A 14,357-nucleotide genomic window follows, 5' to 3' on the forward strand; every position below is an offset into this window, starting at 1 on the left:
TAAAACCTTTTTAACATTAACATTATTTTCTCAGCTGCAAAACCATTAAAGTAATCATGCAATGACTCTAACAACTAAATTTATATTTTTTTGACAACTTAAGATGGAACGAAGCGTATAAATGGTGAACTTTCATTAATATATATATATTTTTTCTTTTAGGTTTTTGGGATATATGGAAATAAACATCACAAACAACAGTTGCGCACGAGAAATTACCTTTATTTCCAATGAGACAAATAATAAACACAAAGTAAATTTAAGAGTAAAAATTTTTCCCCCGTTGTTAGAGTACATACAAGAATTAACTATAAACTTTAAACCTATGCACTTGAGTTAAACATGTTTGCCACATTTAAACAATGTAAAGTAAGTTAATTATAAAATTATTTTCATATTTATTTTAAAATTGTGTTTTATCAAAATATTAATTTAGTGATCAAATTTTTTGTAATACAATATCATTTCCAAAAATCTTTTCCCATGATCTGAACGAAAAACTACAGATAGGTAGCGACTTGACGTAAAACACAAGCGTACCTGGTGAATGGAACCCGGGCCAGTTATTATTCACAAGAATCAAGTCACCGGGACGTGAGGAGGGTTGGTTTGAATGACACACGATCTCAGACAGAGCCAGCAATCGGACTGCGTCGCAACCCAGGGCAGAGTGGCGCAGCTGCGGAGCCCAGGGTAGAGTGACGCGGCTGCGGAGCCCAGGGTAGAGCGGCGCGGCTGCGGAGCCCAGGGTAGAGCGGCGCGGCTGCGGAGCCCAGGGTAGAGCGGCGCGGCTGCGGAGCCCAGGGTAGAGCGGCGCGGCTGCGGAGCCCAGGGTAGAGCGGCGCGGCTGCGGAGCCCAGGGTAGAGCGGCGCGGCTGCGGAGCCCAGGGTAGAGCGGCGCGGCTGCGGAGCCCAGGGTAGAGCGGCGCGGCTGCGGAGCCCAGGGTAGAGCGGCGCGGCTGCGGAGCCCAGGGTAGAGCGGCGCAGCTGCGGAGCCCAGGGTAGAGCGGCGCGGCTGCGGAGCCCAGGGTAGAGCGGCGCAGCTGCGGAGCCCAGGGTAGAGCGGCGCGGCTGCGGAGCCCAGGGTAGAGCGGCGCGGCTGCGGAGCCCAGGGTAGAGCGGCGCAGCTGCGGAGCCCAGGGTAGAGCGGCGCGGCTGCGGAGCCCAGGGTAGAGCGGCGCAGCTGCGGAGCCCAGGGTAGAGCGGCGCGGCTGCGGAGCCCAGGGTAGAGCGGCGCGGCTGCGGAGCCCAGGGTAGAGCGGCGCGGCTGCGGAGCCCAGGGTAGAGCGGCGCGGCTGCGGAGCCCAGGGTAGAGCGGCGCGGCTGCGGAGCCCAGGGTAGAGCGGCGCGGCTGCGGAGCCCAGGGTAGAGCGGCGCGGCTGCGGAGCCCAGGGTAGAGCGGCGCGGCTGCGGAGCCCAGGGTAGAGCGGCGCAGCTGCGGAGCCCAGGGTAGAGCGGCGCGGCTGCGGAGCCCAGGGTAGAGCGGCGCGGCTGCGGAGCCCAGGGTAGAGCGGCGCGGCTGCGGAGCCCAGGGTAGAGCGGCGCAGCTGCGGAGCCCAGGGTAGAGCGGCGCGGCTGCGGAGCCCAGGGTAGAGCGGCGCGGCTGCGGAGCCCAGGGTAGAGCGGCGCGGCTGCGGAGCCCAGGGTAGAGCGGCGCGGCTGCGGAGCCCAGGGTAGAGCGGCGCGGCTGCGGAGCCCAGGGTAGAGCGGCGCGGCTGCGGAGCCCAGGGTAGAGCGGCGCGGCTGCGGAGCCCAGGGTAGAGCGGCGCGGCTGCGGAGCCCAGGGTAGAGCGGCGCAGCTGCGGAGCCCAGGGTAGAGCGGCGCGGCTGCGGAGCCCAGGGTAGAGCGGCGCGGCTGCGGAGCCCAGGGTAGAGCGGCGCGGCTGCGGAGCCCAGGGTAGAGCGGCGCGGCTGCGGAGCCCAGGGTAGAGCGGCGCGGCTGCGGAGCCCAGGGTAGAGCGGCGCGGCTGCGGAGCCCAGGGTAGAGCGGCGCGGCTGCGGAGCCCAGGGTAGAGCGGCGCGGCTGCGGAGCCCAGGGTAGAGCGGCGCGGCTGCGGAGCCCAGGGTAGAGCGGCGCGGCTGCGGAGCCCAGGGTAGAGCGGCGCGGCTGCGGAGCCCAGGGTAGAGCGGCGCGGCTGCGGAGCCCAGGGTAGAGTGACGCAGCTCCAGCGGTAAGGCGGGCGGGAGAGGGGAACTCAAGTGCAGCTCAAGAGGGGCTCATATCCCGGACTTCATGCGGATCCAGTGGCGGTGGCTGGACACGCGGGAGAAGATGGTGGGGTGGTGCTGCTGGCCCGTGAAGTCGCCCCAGGAGACCACGCCCACCTGGATGTCGCCGTCCTCCGAGCGCAGGAACAGCGGGCCGCCCGAGTCGCCCTGAAGCACACAGCGCGCGCGTGCGACCACACAACCACCACAACCACACAACCACCACAACCACCACTACCACCACAACCACCACTACCACCACAACCACACAACCACCACAACCACCACTACCACCACAACCACCACAACCACCACAACCACCACAACCACCACAACCACCACAACCACACAACCACCACAACCACCACTACCACCACAACCACCACAACCACCACAACCACCACAACCACCACAACCACCACAACCACCACAACCACCAAAACCACCAAAACCACCAAAACCACCAAAACCACCAAAACCACCAAAACCACCACAACCACCACAACCACCACAACCACCACAACCACCACAACCACCACAAGCCGCAAGCACGGACATCCGCCTGCGCTAAGGAGATAAACAACCGTCAACTTCGCGGATTCACTCTGGTCGGAGTTTAACACCCCCCCCCCCCCCCCATCAACACACCAAATAAATACTCTTATATATTAATCACACAGGGTGTCCACAGTTAGTACTTCCGTACTAGATCTAGTACTTTTATAAGTTTTTTAGTGGTCTAGTACATTTACGCTCAGATCTAATACTTTTTTTCTTTGATATAATAATATTACAGTAACTCCAATATGTTTTATTACTAAGCGTAATATTTTTTTTTAAACTGTGGAATATGTGTGTGTGTGTGTGTGTGTGTGGTGATATTTAAGTTAGAGCATTGCAATTGCATTATAACTTCCTAAATTATTAAAACCATAACAAATTATAATTTAGTACTTTTTTTTTAATCTAGTACTTTTTTCTCACATAAGATGGTACGGAATATTTTTTCCTTGTGGACACCCTGAATCCGTATGGTATAACGAATGGTCCTAATTAGCGGTCAACCTATTCGGTGTTATAAGGATTTTTCTTGAAACAATTCAAATAACAAGTAGTAAACTTTCCTGCTTTAATCTTTATGAAAATAATAATAGATACTTTAAAATTCCTTAGCAGGTGAAGTTTTTAATTACACGACTCATAATCATTAAAGCTTTCAAAATAACCTCCCATTTGATTTCGGAGAAAACAAATTCTTTCATAAGAAAATTCTAATATCTCATGAGAATCTCACAATCTCTCAAACTGACGGAAATCAAAGGAACGTAAACTTCAAACCAATAACAGTTTTAAATTAATAAAAAAAATTTTAAAAAAATTAATAGTAAACATTGCGCTTGGGATACGCCTAAACTTCAGAGTACTGAGTTCGAGCTGACTAATGAAAAAAAATATGTATATATATTCAATAAAAATGTAACCCATTTCTAAAGAACCAAAGTCCCCGTGTTTTGTTCGTGTTAGATATTTATATTTTATTTAACACGCGCCTAGGTGACAGAGCTGAAGACGCCGACCTTGACGCAATGGCGGATCCAAGGGGGGGGGGGAAGCCACCAGGGGCAAGTGCCCCCCCCCCCCCTTCCTGAAAAACCAGTTGTGTGGTACATTAATATTGCCGACAAAAATGATTGTTTCTGAAACCAATAAAAATATTTTAATATAATTAATGGATTTCTTGTAGAATCATAAAATCTGGTGGTTGGATGTTATGTGTATGTTTTCGGAGGCCCGAAGGCCAACGCACCCTCCTTCCACCCCTCCCAAATGTGCGCCCTTTAAGGGTAGATTGGGAGTGTGCTTGCAGATCTGTATAGTCCAGAGCCCCGTCTTACTGAATCTACCAGATCCAGAAAACATGTCCCCTCCACCACTACAGCACCCGCTGGGCTAGAAGAGTGGCTTCACAGGAACCTGGAGGCTGATGGATGTTATGTGTAGTGCGAGTACATTAAATACAAATGTAGTATTTTAAGACATTTTTTTTCTCTGGCTATTCTGAAATCTGGATCCGCAACTGCGCTTGACGTGCCTGAAGGCTGCATCGCCCAGCCTCACCTTGTAGGCGGTGTGGCCCTCCTCCTGGGCGCAGATCATGTCGTCAGTGATGACCATGTGTCCGGACAGCGTGGGGTCGTCCTGGCACGTCTGCTTGCTCAGCACGAGCACGTCGGTCCTCTGCAGCGTGGGCGGCAGTCCGTGGTCGAAGATCTGCGGCCCAGAACACGGCCACTCTTCCAACTCAGTCCGCGTGAGCGCGTCTCCGTAGTGGGAGGCACTCAAAAAATAAACATTGGTCGTCTGTAAAGTCGGTTCACGGACGATGGTTTAACGTGTCAACGTCATGACAAAACATTGATGAAATGATTGCATACTTTTACGAATAAAATTGAATCTTTTTTTTTATTGAATCATCACTATTTAGTATGGATACAAAGATGGAGTGAAATGAAATCTACAATTTAATTGATAAATTTACTTTTGTTTGCACTCATTAATTCAAATATGTTTGTTACTTTAACGAAGAGATTATTTTAACTGTAACTTTTGCACATGTTTGCTATTTAACTTCTTCCAATCTTTGTTATTCTGTTAAGGATAGGACGATGATAGGAGAAGTAGGAAACAAATGAGAGTGTTTCATGTTTAATGTGCCTCGAAAAAGTCAAAAAGTTGTTTGTTCCAATCGAGTGAAAGAGAGATAGATATGGCGCAAGTATACAATGAGCGTAACAGAACAAAGCGTAACGGGATAATGTGCGTAACGGGACAATGAGTCATCCTTTTTCGTGCGTGCAGCCGGCTTTCATCGATTTATAAGACGTTATCGCGTCAAAGAACTAATGATAACAAAATCGGGGGATACAGTTCGGCGTTGCAGCTACATTTCTATCAACTCCGTCCAAAATTTAATTACACCACTGGATAGCTGAAGGATCAAAGAATTCGCTACGCCACCTGTCCACTCTTTCCCTAAGTTATGCTTTTAAGTAATAATAAATACTATCTATTATAGTCAACTAAAAAAACATAATGTTATACATGATAGTTAAATGTAATATTTAAATTTTTAAAGAAAAAAAAACAATTAAATTTGGTAATGGTCTGTAACTTATATTACACGAATAGAATACCAAAATTGATTTATATCAACGTGTTATGCTTCTTTAGTTGGAAAGTAATAGTATCAAGTGTTTCAAATTTATAAGTAAATTCGAATAACAGAACTTTAAATTTTAATAAAAAATGCAATTTTCTTAAAAGTTGTAGTAAGTTATACATAATGCTGATAGACATTTTTATATTTTTTTTGTTTAACATAAACTAATAGTTTGGTGTAATATTATAAGATTATTATATCATAATATCTTATATCTAAAAATATAATATATTCGATTTTGAAACAATTAAATGCACCAAACTATATGCCTCAAATTACTTCATTAAATAATACATTATATAACGTCATAAAATAATAACCACCTTTTTTTTGAACCTCTAGACGATCTTAACTATAATGGAAAGTTGGTTAGATTATATCAGCGACATTTAAAATAATTACTCTAAAATCGTTAAAACTAATGATTCTCGCAAATTGGAATTTAATTATTTTATTTCGACCACAAACTTCCACGAGCGAACGCTTGTTCCGATGCCTGACTCCAAGTCTTTCCACTAAAAACATGATATAGACATAGTGATGACTTCTGCTCACGAGGCTAACATAGGCACTCGTTTCGTTATCACAACTGTCAAATAACACGTTGTAAACATTGACGCAAGTGTTTTTATAAAGAATAGCTAAAAAAATTTGTTAAAAAATATTTAATTTAAAGCAAGTCATTTTATAATTCGCCAGTATTCAAATATCAAACAGAAACTGTTTGTAATTGAACAAACAATGAAATGCATGATTACATAACCTCCAAAACAGACCAGCTGCGTCCACCATGACACGCGATTATTATTTTTTTTAGAAGTTGGCACGCGCACGCAAAGTGCGGAACGCCGAGTGCAAAGTGCAGTGCGGAGAGCAGAGAGTGCGGAGAGCAGAGAGTGCGGAGAGCAGAGAGTGCGGAGAGCAGAGAGTGCGGAGAGCAGAGAGTGCGGAGAGCAGAGAGTGCGGAGAGCAGAGAGTGCAAAGTGCAGAGAGTGCGGAGTGCAGAGAGTGCGGAGAGCAGAGAGTGCGGAGAGCAGAGAGTGCGGAGAGCAGAGAGTGCGGAGAGCAGAGAGTGCGGAGAGCAGAGAGTGCGGAGTGCAGAGAGTGCGGAGAGCAGAGAGTGCGGAGAGCAGAGAGTGCGGAGAGCAGAGAGTGCGGAGAGCAGAGAGTGCGGAGAGCAGAGAGTGCGGAGAGCAGAGAGTGCGGAGAGCAGAGAGTGCGGAGAGCAGAGAGTGCGGAGAGCAGAGAGTGCGGAGAGCAAAGAGTGCGGAGAGCAGAGAGTGCGGAGTGCAGAGAGTGCGGAGAGCAGAGAGTGCGGAGAGCAGAGAGTGCGGAGAGCAGAGAGTGCGGAGAGCAGAGAGTGCGGAGAGCAGAGAGTGCGGAGAGCAGAGAGTGCGGAGAGCAGAGAGTGCGGAGAGCAGAGAGTGCGGAGAGCAGAGAGTGCGGAGAGCAGAGAGTGCGGAGTGCAGAGAGTGCGGAGAGCAGAGAGTGCGGAGAGCAGAGAGTGCGGAGAGCAGAGAGTGCGGAGAGCAGAGAGTGCGGAGAGCAGAGAGTGCGGAGAGCAGAGAGTGCGGAGAGCAGAGAGTGCGGAGAGCAGAGAGTGCGGAGAGCAGAGAGTGCGGAGAGCAGAGAGTGCGGAGAGCAGAGAGTGCGGAGTGCAGAGAGTGCGGAGTGCAGAGAGTGCGGAGAGCAGAGAGTGCGGAGAGCAGAGAGTGCGGAGAGCAGAGAGTGCGGAGTGCAGAGAGTGCGGAGTGCAGAGAGTGCGGAGTGCAGAGAGTGCGGATAGCAGAGAGTGCGGAGAGCAGAGAGTGCGGAGAGCAGAGAGTGCGGAGAGCAGAGAGTGCGGAGAGCAGAGAGTGCGGAGAGCAGAGAGTGCGGAGAGCAGAGAGTGCGGAGAGCAGAGAGTGCGGAGTGCAGAGAGTGCGGAGAGCAGAGAGTGCGGAGAGCAGAGAGTGCGGAGAGCAGAGAGTGCGGAGAGCAGAGAGTGCGGAGTGCAGAGAGTGCGGAGAGCAGAGAGTGCGGAGAGCAGAGAGTGCGGAGAGCAGAGAGTGCGGAGAGCAGAGAGTGCGGAGAGCAGAGAGTGCGGAGAGCAGAGAGTGCGGAGAGCAGAGAGTGCGGAGAGCAGAGAGTGCGGAGAGCAGAGAGTGCGGAGTGCAGAGAGTGCGGAGAGCAGAGAGTGCGGAGAGCAGAGAGTGCGGAGAGCAGAGAGTGAGAAGAGCAGAGAGTGCGGAGTGCAGAGAGTGCGGAGAGCAGAGAGTGCGGAGAGCAGAGAGTGCGGAGAGCAGAGAGTGCGGAGTGCAGAGAGTGTGGAGAGCAGAGAGTGCGGAGAGCAGAGAGTGCGGAGTGCAGAGAGTGCGGAGAGCAGAGAGTGCGGAGAGCAGAGAGTGCGGAGAGCAGAGAGTGCGGAGAGCAGAGAGTGCGGAGTGCAAAGAGTGCGGAGTGCAGAGAGTGCAGAGTGCAGAGAGTGCGGAGAGCAGAGAGTGCGGAGTGCAGAGAGTGCGGAGTGCAGAGAGTGTGGAGTGCAGAGAGTGCAGAGTGCAGAGAGTGCGGAGTGCAGAGAGTGCAGAGTGCAGAGAGTGCGGAGAGCAGAGAGTGCGGAGAGCAGAGAGTGCGGAGAGCAGAGAGTGCGGAGAGCAGAGAGTGCGGAGTGCAGTGTGCGGAGTGCAGAGAGTGCGGAGAGCAGAGAGTGCGGAGAGCAGAGAGTGCGGAGAGCAGAGAGTGCGGAGAGCAGAGAGTGCGGAGAGCAGAGAGTGCGGAGAGCAGAGAGTGCAGAGTGCAGAGAGTGCGGAGTGCAGAGAGTGCGGAGAGCAGAGAGTGCGGAGTGCAGAGAGTGCGGAGAGCAGAGAGTGCGGAGTGCAGAGAGTGCGGAGAGCAGAGAGTGCGGAGTGCAGAGAGGCGGAGTGCAGAGGGCGGAGTGCGGAAGCACACTCACGGAGCCGGTGGCGCCCCAGCCACAGACGGTGAGCCAGGTGCCGGGAGGCAGCGGCATGTTGGTGTGGCTCGGCAGGGATACCAACTTCACGTACTTGTTGCTGGTGAGCTCTTGCGACACCTGCAACATGGCCGCTCTATTTACTTTCCTTATAAACACTTTTAGCTCCCCAAAGTAGATTATACACACACATCTACTAGCTAATTCCCAGCATCCCTTGCAATTCCTCTTTCACCTTTTATAAATTTTGTAATAATAAACAAAAATGTTTTACCGTAATAAAATTACGAATGTCAAAATATTTTTTTCAATTAATATTCGGACCATAGAAAATAGGAAATGTCCTATATTACTTCATGGTAATTATCCGCCACTTATTGTAAGTTGATGGTCATTGTACATTGTCAGTACACTGTTACACTTACAGTACACAGTAAACTATACGATACGTGCGTCACCTATTGTACATTGATGGCACAGTGTCCGAAACCTTCTCGAAAGTGCCAACAATAACTGTACAAAGTTTCAACTCAGTCGGATGAACGATACGCAAACGCATAGAAGACGAACACACACAAACAATATGTAAAAGATATAGTTTCTTTCACATATCAAAGAAGAATAGGCTTCCTTTCAACCAAATTCGGGAAGTTAAAAGAATTTTTTTTATGAAAGTTTGAAGTTAAACACATTATAACTATGTAAACAAAGAAAAGAAAAACTTGTTGAAAACCAGGAACTTTAAAAGAGTTTGAAGTATGGAGCCACGTTGTTGTTAATAGTTGAAAATGAAAAAAATAAATAAATAAATAAACCGCCAGGGAAGAAAATGGTTCACGTTTCTCATTTCGAGCTTCACCAGATGAAAGCACTTCATCTTTTGCCATAACGGTAGTAATCTCAGACGTCTGTGAACACTCGCGGGAAATACGGTGGCTGGATGGAGGGTTCACAACACACTGGTAAATTAATTGAAGCAATAATCTTCGCTCGATAGCAAGTGGTCACCAGTTGTTCAGGTGGCGAGGGGTGGGGGGAGGGGGGTTAATTATTGATTGGCATTTCCCAGCTACTTAAACACACCTCATGATGTTTTTTTTTTCATCTGAAAAAGCGAGGTTTTCAACGAATTCTGTGCATTATGTTTTGTTTTTTTTCGCTAATATATTAATAATCGCTTAAATTAACACATATTGGAATTTAAACAATATGATCGTAATACAGCTACAATGTGGTTATAGATTCCAGTATATGTATTGATACGAAGTTACATCTGTGAAGATTTTCATGTAGTTACCATGTTATTTTTAGTTAGGTGGTAGAAAGATTTAGGCAAAGTAAATTTTAAGAATAGTTTATTGATATTGTGTTATATTCTCCTTAATTGAGAAAGGTTATATACTTTGTGATAATTTCATGTTTGCATTTTTTAATTTTTGTGACTTGTTAAGTCTGGTATATATTAAAAATAATAAGTTCTTACAGTTTGCGAGTTTTATTAGGATCGCATATTCTGTGTATATAGTATATCCTCGTGGATAACCCTATAAATATAGGGACCCGCTCTTTCCCCTTACGATTGGTGAGAATTTTTTTAAATTACACAAAAAATTCTGGCTTTTATAGAACTCTATCCTTGCAGAACAAAGAAGAAGTTCAAAAGTGAACAGAAGTTATGTGTAATAATTTTTAATGTAATTTTTTTGTGATTTCATGAGCTCCATTTAGAAAGACGTATGATGGTTTTCTCCGTTTAATCCTGGTTATTCCTTAGGATAATGTTGATATAATCTAAAATTTATTGCTCATTTTGTTGACAAAAAGACATACTAAGACACACTGTCATTTTGCCAGGCACCGATAACGCCTGGTTGGTAGGCAAATTGTGGCGCTAGCAACGCCGACGTGTTGCCTATCATACAGCAAGAGGTGATTGTAGGTAAGAAACTTATTATTTTTATTTTATTGGACTTATTAAAGCTTCATATATTGGGAGAAAGAACATTAAAACCTCAACTTAAAATTTTCCGACTATTAAAAACTTGGTATAGAATAAATCTCCGGTACGAGAGATCGGAACCGCACAACTGCTGCGCCACCGAGGTGGGCCGAGGTTGTAGGTGAGGGAACCGGCCTTGTGCTGTGCGATAGAGGTGGTAGGTGGTTGTAGGTGAGGGAACCGGCCAACTGCTGTGCCACCGAGGTGGGCGGAGGTTTCGGTGAGGGAACCACACAACTGCTTGGCGATAGAGGTGGTAGGTGGTTGTAGGTGAGGGCACCGGCCAACTGCTGTGCCACCGAGGTGGGCGGAGGTTTCGGTGAGGGAACCACCCAACTACTGCGCGATAGAGGTGGGCGGTGGTTGTAGATAAGGGAACCGGCCAACTGCTGTGCCACCGAGGGGGACGGAGGTTTCGGTGAGGGAACCACCCAACTGCTTGGCGATAGAGGTGGTAGGTGGTTGTAGGTGAGGGAACCGGCCAACTGCTGTGCCACCGAGGTGGGCGGAGGTTTCGGTGAAGGAACCACCCAACTACTGCGCGATAGAGGTGGGCGGTGGTTGTAGGTGAGGGAACCGCCCAACTGCTGTGCCACCGAGGTGGGCGGAGGTTTCGGTGAGGGAACCACACAACTGCTGCGCGATAGAGGTGGGCGGTGGTTGTAGGTGAGGGAACCGCCCAACTGCTGTGCCACCGAGGTGGGCGGAGGTTTCGGTGAAGGAACCACCCAACTACTGCGCGATAGAGGTGGGCGGTGGTTGTAGGTGAGGGAACCGCCCAACTGCTGTGCCACCGAGGTGGGCGGAGGTTTCGGTGAGGGAACCACACAACTGCTGCGCGATAGAGGTGGGCGGTGGTTGTAGGTGAGGGAACCGCCCAACTGCTGTGCCAACGAGGTGGGCGGAGGTTTCGGTGAGCGAACCACCTATCTACTGCGCGATAGAGGTGGGCGGTGGTTGTAGGTGAGGGAACCGGCCAACTGCTGCGCGATAGAGGTGAGCGGAGGGTGTCGATGAGGGAACCATCCAACTACTGCGCGATAGAGGTGGGCGGTGGTTGTAGGTGAAAGAACCGCCCAACTGCAGTGCCAGCGAGGTGGGCGGAGGTTTCGGTGAGGGAACCACCCAACTACTGTGCGATAGAGGTGGTAGGTGGTTGTAGGTGAGGGAACCGGCCAACTGCTGTGCCACCGAGGTGAACGGACGTTTCGGTGAGGGAACCACCCAACTACTGCGCGATAGAGGTGGGCGGTGGTTGTAGGTGAGGGAACCGCACAACTGCTGTGCCACCGAGGTGGGCGGAGGTTTCGGTGAGGGAACCACCCAACTACTGCGCGATAGAGGTGGTAGGTGGTTGTAGGTAAGGTAACCGGCCAACTGCTGCGCGATAGATGTGAGCGGAGGGTGTCGGTGAAGGAACCACCCAACTACTGCGCGATAGAGGTGGTAGGTAATTGTAGGTGAGGGAACCGCCTAACTGCTGTGCCACCGAGGTGGGCGGTGGTTTCGGTGAGGGAACCACCCAACTGCTGCGCGATAGAGGTGGGCGGTGGTTGTAGGTGAGGGAACCGGCCAACTGCTGTGCCACCGAGGGGGACGGAGGTTTCGGTGAGGGAACCACCCAACTGCTGCGCGATAGAGGTGGCCGGTGGTTGTAGGTGAGGGAACCGGCCAACTGCTGTGCCACCGAGGGGGACGGAGGTTTCGGTGAGGGAACCACCCAACTGCTGCGCGATAGAGGTGGGCGGTGGTTGTAGGTGAGGGAACCGGCCAACTGCTGCGCCACCGAGGTAAGCGGAGGTTTCGGTGAGGGAACCACCCAACTACTGCGCGTTAGAGGTGGGCGGTGGTTGTTGGTGAGGGAACCGGCCAACTGCTGCGCGATAGAGGTGGGCGGTGGTTGTAGGTGAGGGAACCGGCCAACTGCTGCGCCACCGAGGTGAGCGGAGGTTTCGGTGAGGGAACCACCCAACTACTGCGCGATAGAGGTGGGCGGTGGTTGTAGGTGAGGGAACCGCCCAACTGCTGTGCCACCGAGGTGGGCGGAGGTTTCGGTGAGGGAACCACCCAACTGCTGCGCTATAGAGGTGGGCGGTGGTTGTAGGTGAGGGAACCGGCCAACTGCTGTGTCACCGAGGTGGGCGGAGGTTTCGGTGAGGGAACCACCTAACTGCTGCGCGATAGAGGTGGGCGGTGGTTGTAGGTAAGGTAACCGGCCAACTGCTGCGCGATAGAGCTGAGTGGAGGGTGTCGGTGAGGGAACCACCCAACTACTGCGCGATAGAGGTGGTAGGTGGTTGTAGGTGAGAGAACCGCCCAACTGCTGTGCCACCGACGTGGGCGGAGGTTTCGGTGAGGGAACCATCCAACTGCTGCGCGATAGAGGTGGGCGGTGGTTGTTGGTGAGGGAACCGGCCAACTGCTGCGCGATAGAGGTGGGAGGTGGTTGTAGGTGAGAGAACCGCCCAACTGCTGTGCCACCGACGTGGGTGGAGGTTTCGGTGAGGGAACCACCCAACAGCTGCGCGATAGAGGTGGGCGGTGGTTGTAGGTGAGAAAAACCGTCTAACTGCTGTGCCACCGAGGTGGGCGGAGGTTTCGGTGAGGGAACCACCCAACTGCTGCGCGATAGAGGTGGGCGGTGGTTGTTGTTGAGGGAACCGGCCAACTGCTGCGCGATAGAGGTGGGCGGTGGTTGTAGGTGAGAAACCGCCCAACTGCTGTGCCACCGAGGTGGGCGGAGGTTTCGGTGAGGGAACCACCCAACTGCTGCGCGATAAAGGGGGGCGGTGGTTTTAGATGAGAGAACCGCCCAACTGCTGTGCCACCGAGGTGGGCGGAGGTTTCGGTGAGGGAACCACCTAACTGCTGCGCGATAGAGGTGGGCGGTGGTTGTAGGTGAGGGAACCGGCCAACTGCTGTGCCACCGAGGGGGACGGATGTTTCGGTGAGGGAACCACCCAACTGCTGCGCGATAGAGGTGGCCGGTGGTTGTAGGTGAGGGAACCGGCCAACTGCTGTGCCACCGAGGGGGACGGAGGTTTCGGTGAGGGAACCACCCAACTGCTGCGCGATAGAGGTGGGCGGTGGTTGTAGGTGAGGGAACCGGCCAACTGCTGCGCCACCGAGGTAAGCGGAGGTTTCGGTGAGGGAACCACCCAACTATTGCGCGATAGAGGTGGGCGGTGGTTGTTGGTGAGGGAACCGGCCAACTGCTGCGCGATAGAGGTGGGCGGTGGTTGTAGGTGAGGGAACCGGCCAACTGCTGCGCCACCGAGGTGAGCGGAGGTTTCGGTGAGGGAACCACCCAACTACTGCGTGATAGAGGTGGGCGGTGGTTGTAGGTGAGGGAACCGCCCAACTGCTGTGCCACCGAGGTGGGCGGAGGTTTCGGTGAGGGAACCACCCAACTGCTGCGCGATAGAGGTGGGCGGTGGTTGTAGGTGAGGGAACCGGCCAACTGCTGTGTCACCGAGGTGGGCGGAGGTTTCGGTGAGGGAACCACCCAACTGCTGCGCGATAGAGGTGGAAGGTGGTTGTAGGTGAGGGAACCGCCTAGCTGCTGTGCCACCAAGGTGGGCGGAGGTTTCGGTGAGGGAACCACCCAACTGCTGCGCGATAGAGGTGGGCGGTGGTTGTAGGTGAGGGAACCGGCCAACCGCTGTGCCACCGAGGGGGACGGAGGTTTCGGTGAGGGAACCACCCAACTGCTGCGCGATAGAGGTGGGCGGTGGTTGTAGGTGAGGGAACCGGCCAACCGCTGTGCCACCGAGGGGGACGGAGGTTTCGGTGAGGGAACCACCCAACTGCTGCGCGATAGAGGTGGGCGGTGGTTGTAGGTAAGGTAACCGGCCAACTGCTGCGCGATAGCGCTGAGTGGAGGGTGTCGGTGAGGGAACCACCCAATTACTGCGCGATAGAGGTGGTAGGTGGTTGTAGGTGAGAGAACCGCCCAACTGCTGTGCCACCGAGGTGGGCGGAGGTTTCGGTGAGGGAAC

General features: G+C 51.9%; 1 protein-coding gene across 1 annotated transcript in view; it reads right to left on the reverse strand.

Moving 5' to 3' along the window:
* Positions 1-201: 201 nt before the first annotated feature.
* Positions 202-14,357, reverse strand: part of LOC134528402 (trypsin-2-like) — a 37,290-nt gene continuing 23,134 nt past the window's right edge. The window contains exons 5-7 of the mRNA XM_063362000.1: positions 8,361-8,480; positions 4,327-4,479; positions 202-2,376 (exon numbers count right to left, since the gene is read on the reverse strand). Coding sequence (XP_063218070.1) covers positions 2,218-2,376; positions 4,327-4,479; positions 8,361-8,480 — 432 coding nt within the window. The 3' untranslated portion in view covers positions 202-2,217. The remainder of the gene's footprint in view (positions 2,377-4,326; positions 4,480-8,360; positions 8,481-14,357) is intronic.

Source organism: Bacillus rossius, chromosome 1 (genome assembly GCF_032445375.1).
Source record: "Bacillus rossius redtenbacheri isolate Brsri chromosome 1, Brsri_v3, whole genome shotgun sequence".
Lineage (NCBI taxonomy): Eukaryota > Metazoa > Arthropoda > Insecta > Phasmatodea > Bacillidae > Bacillus > Bacillus rossius.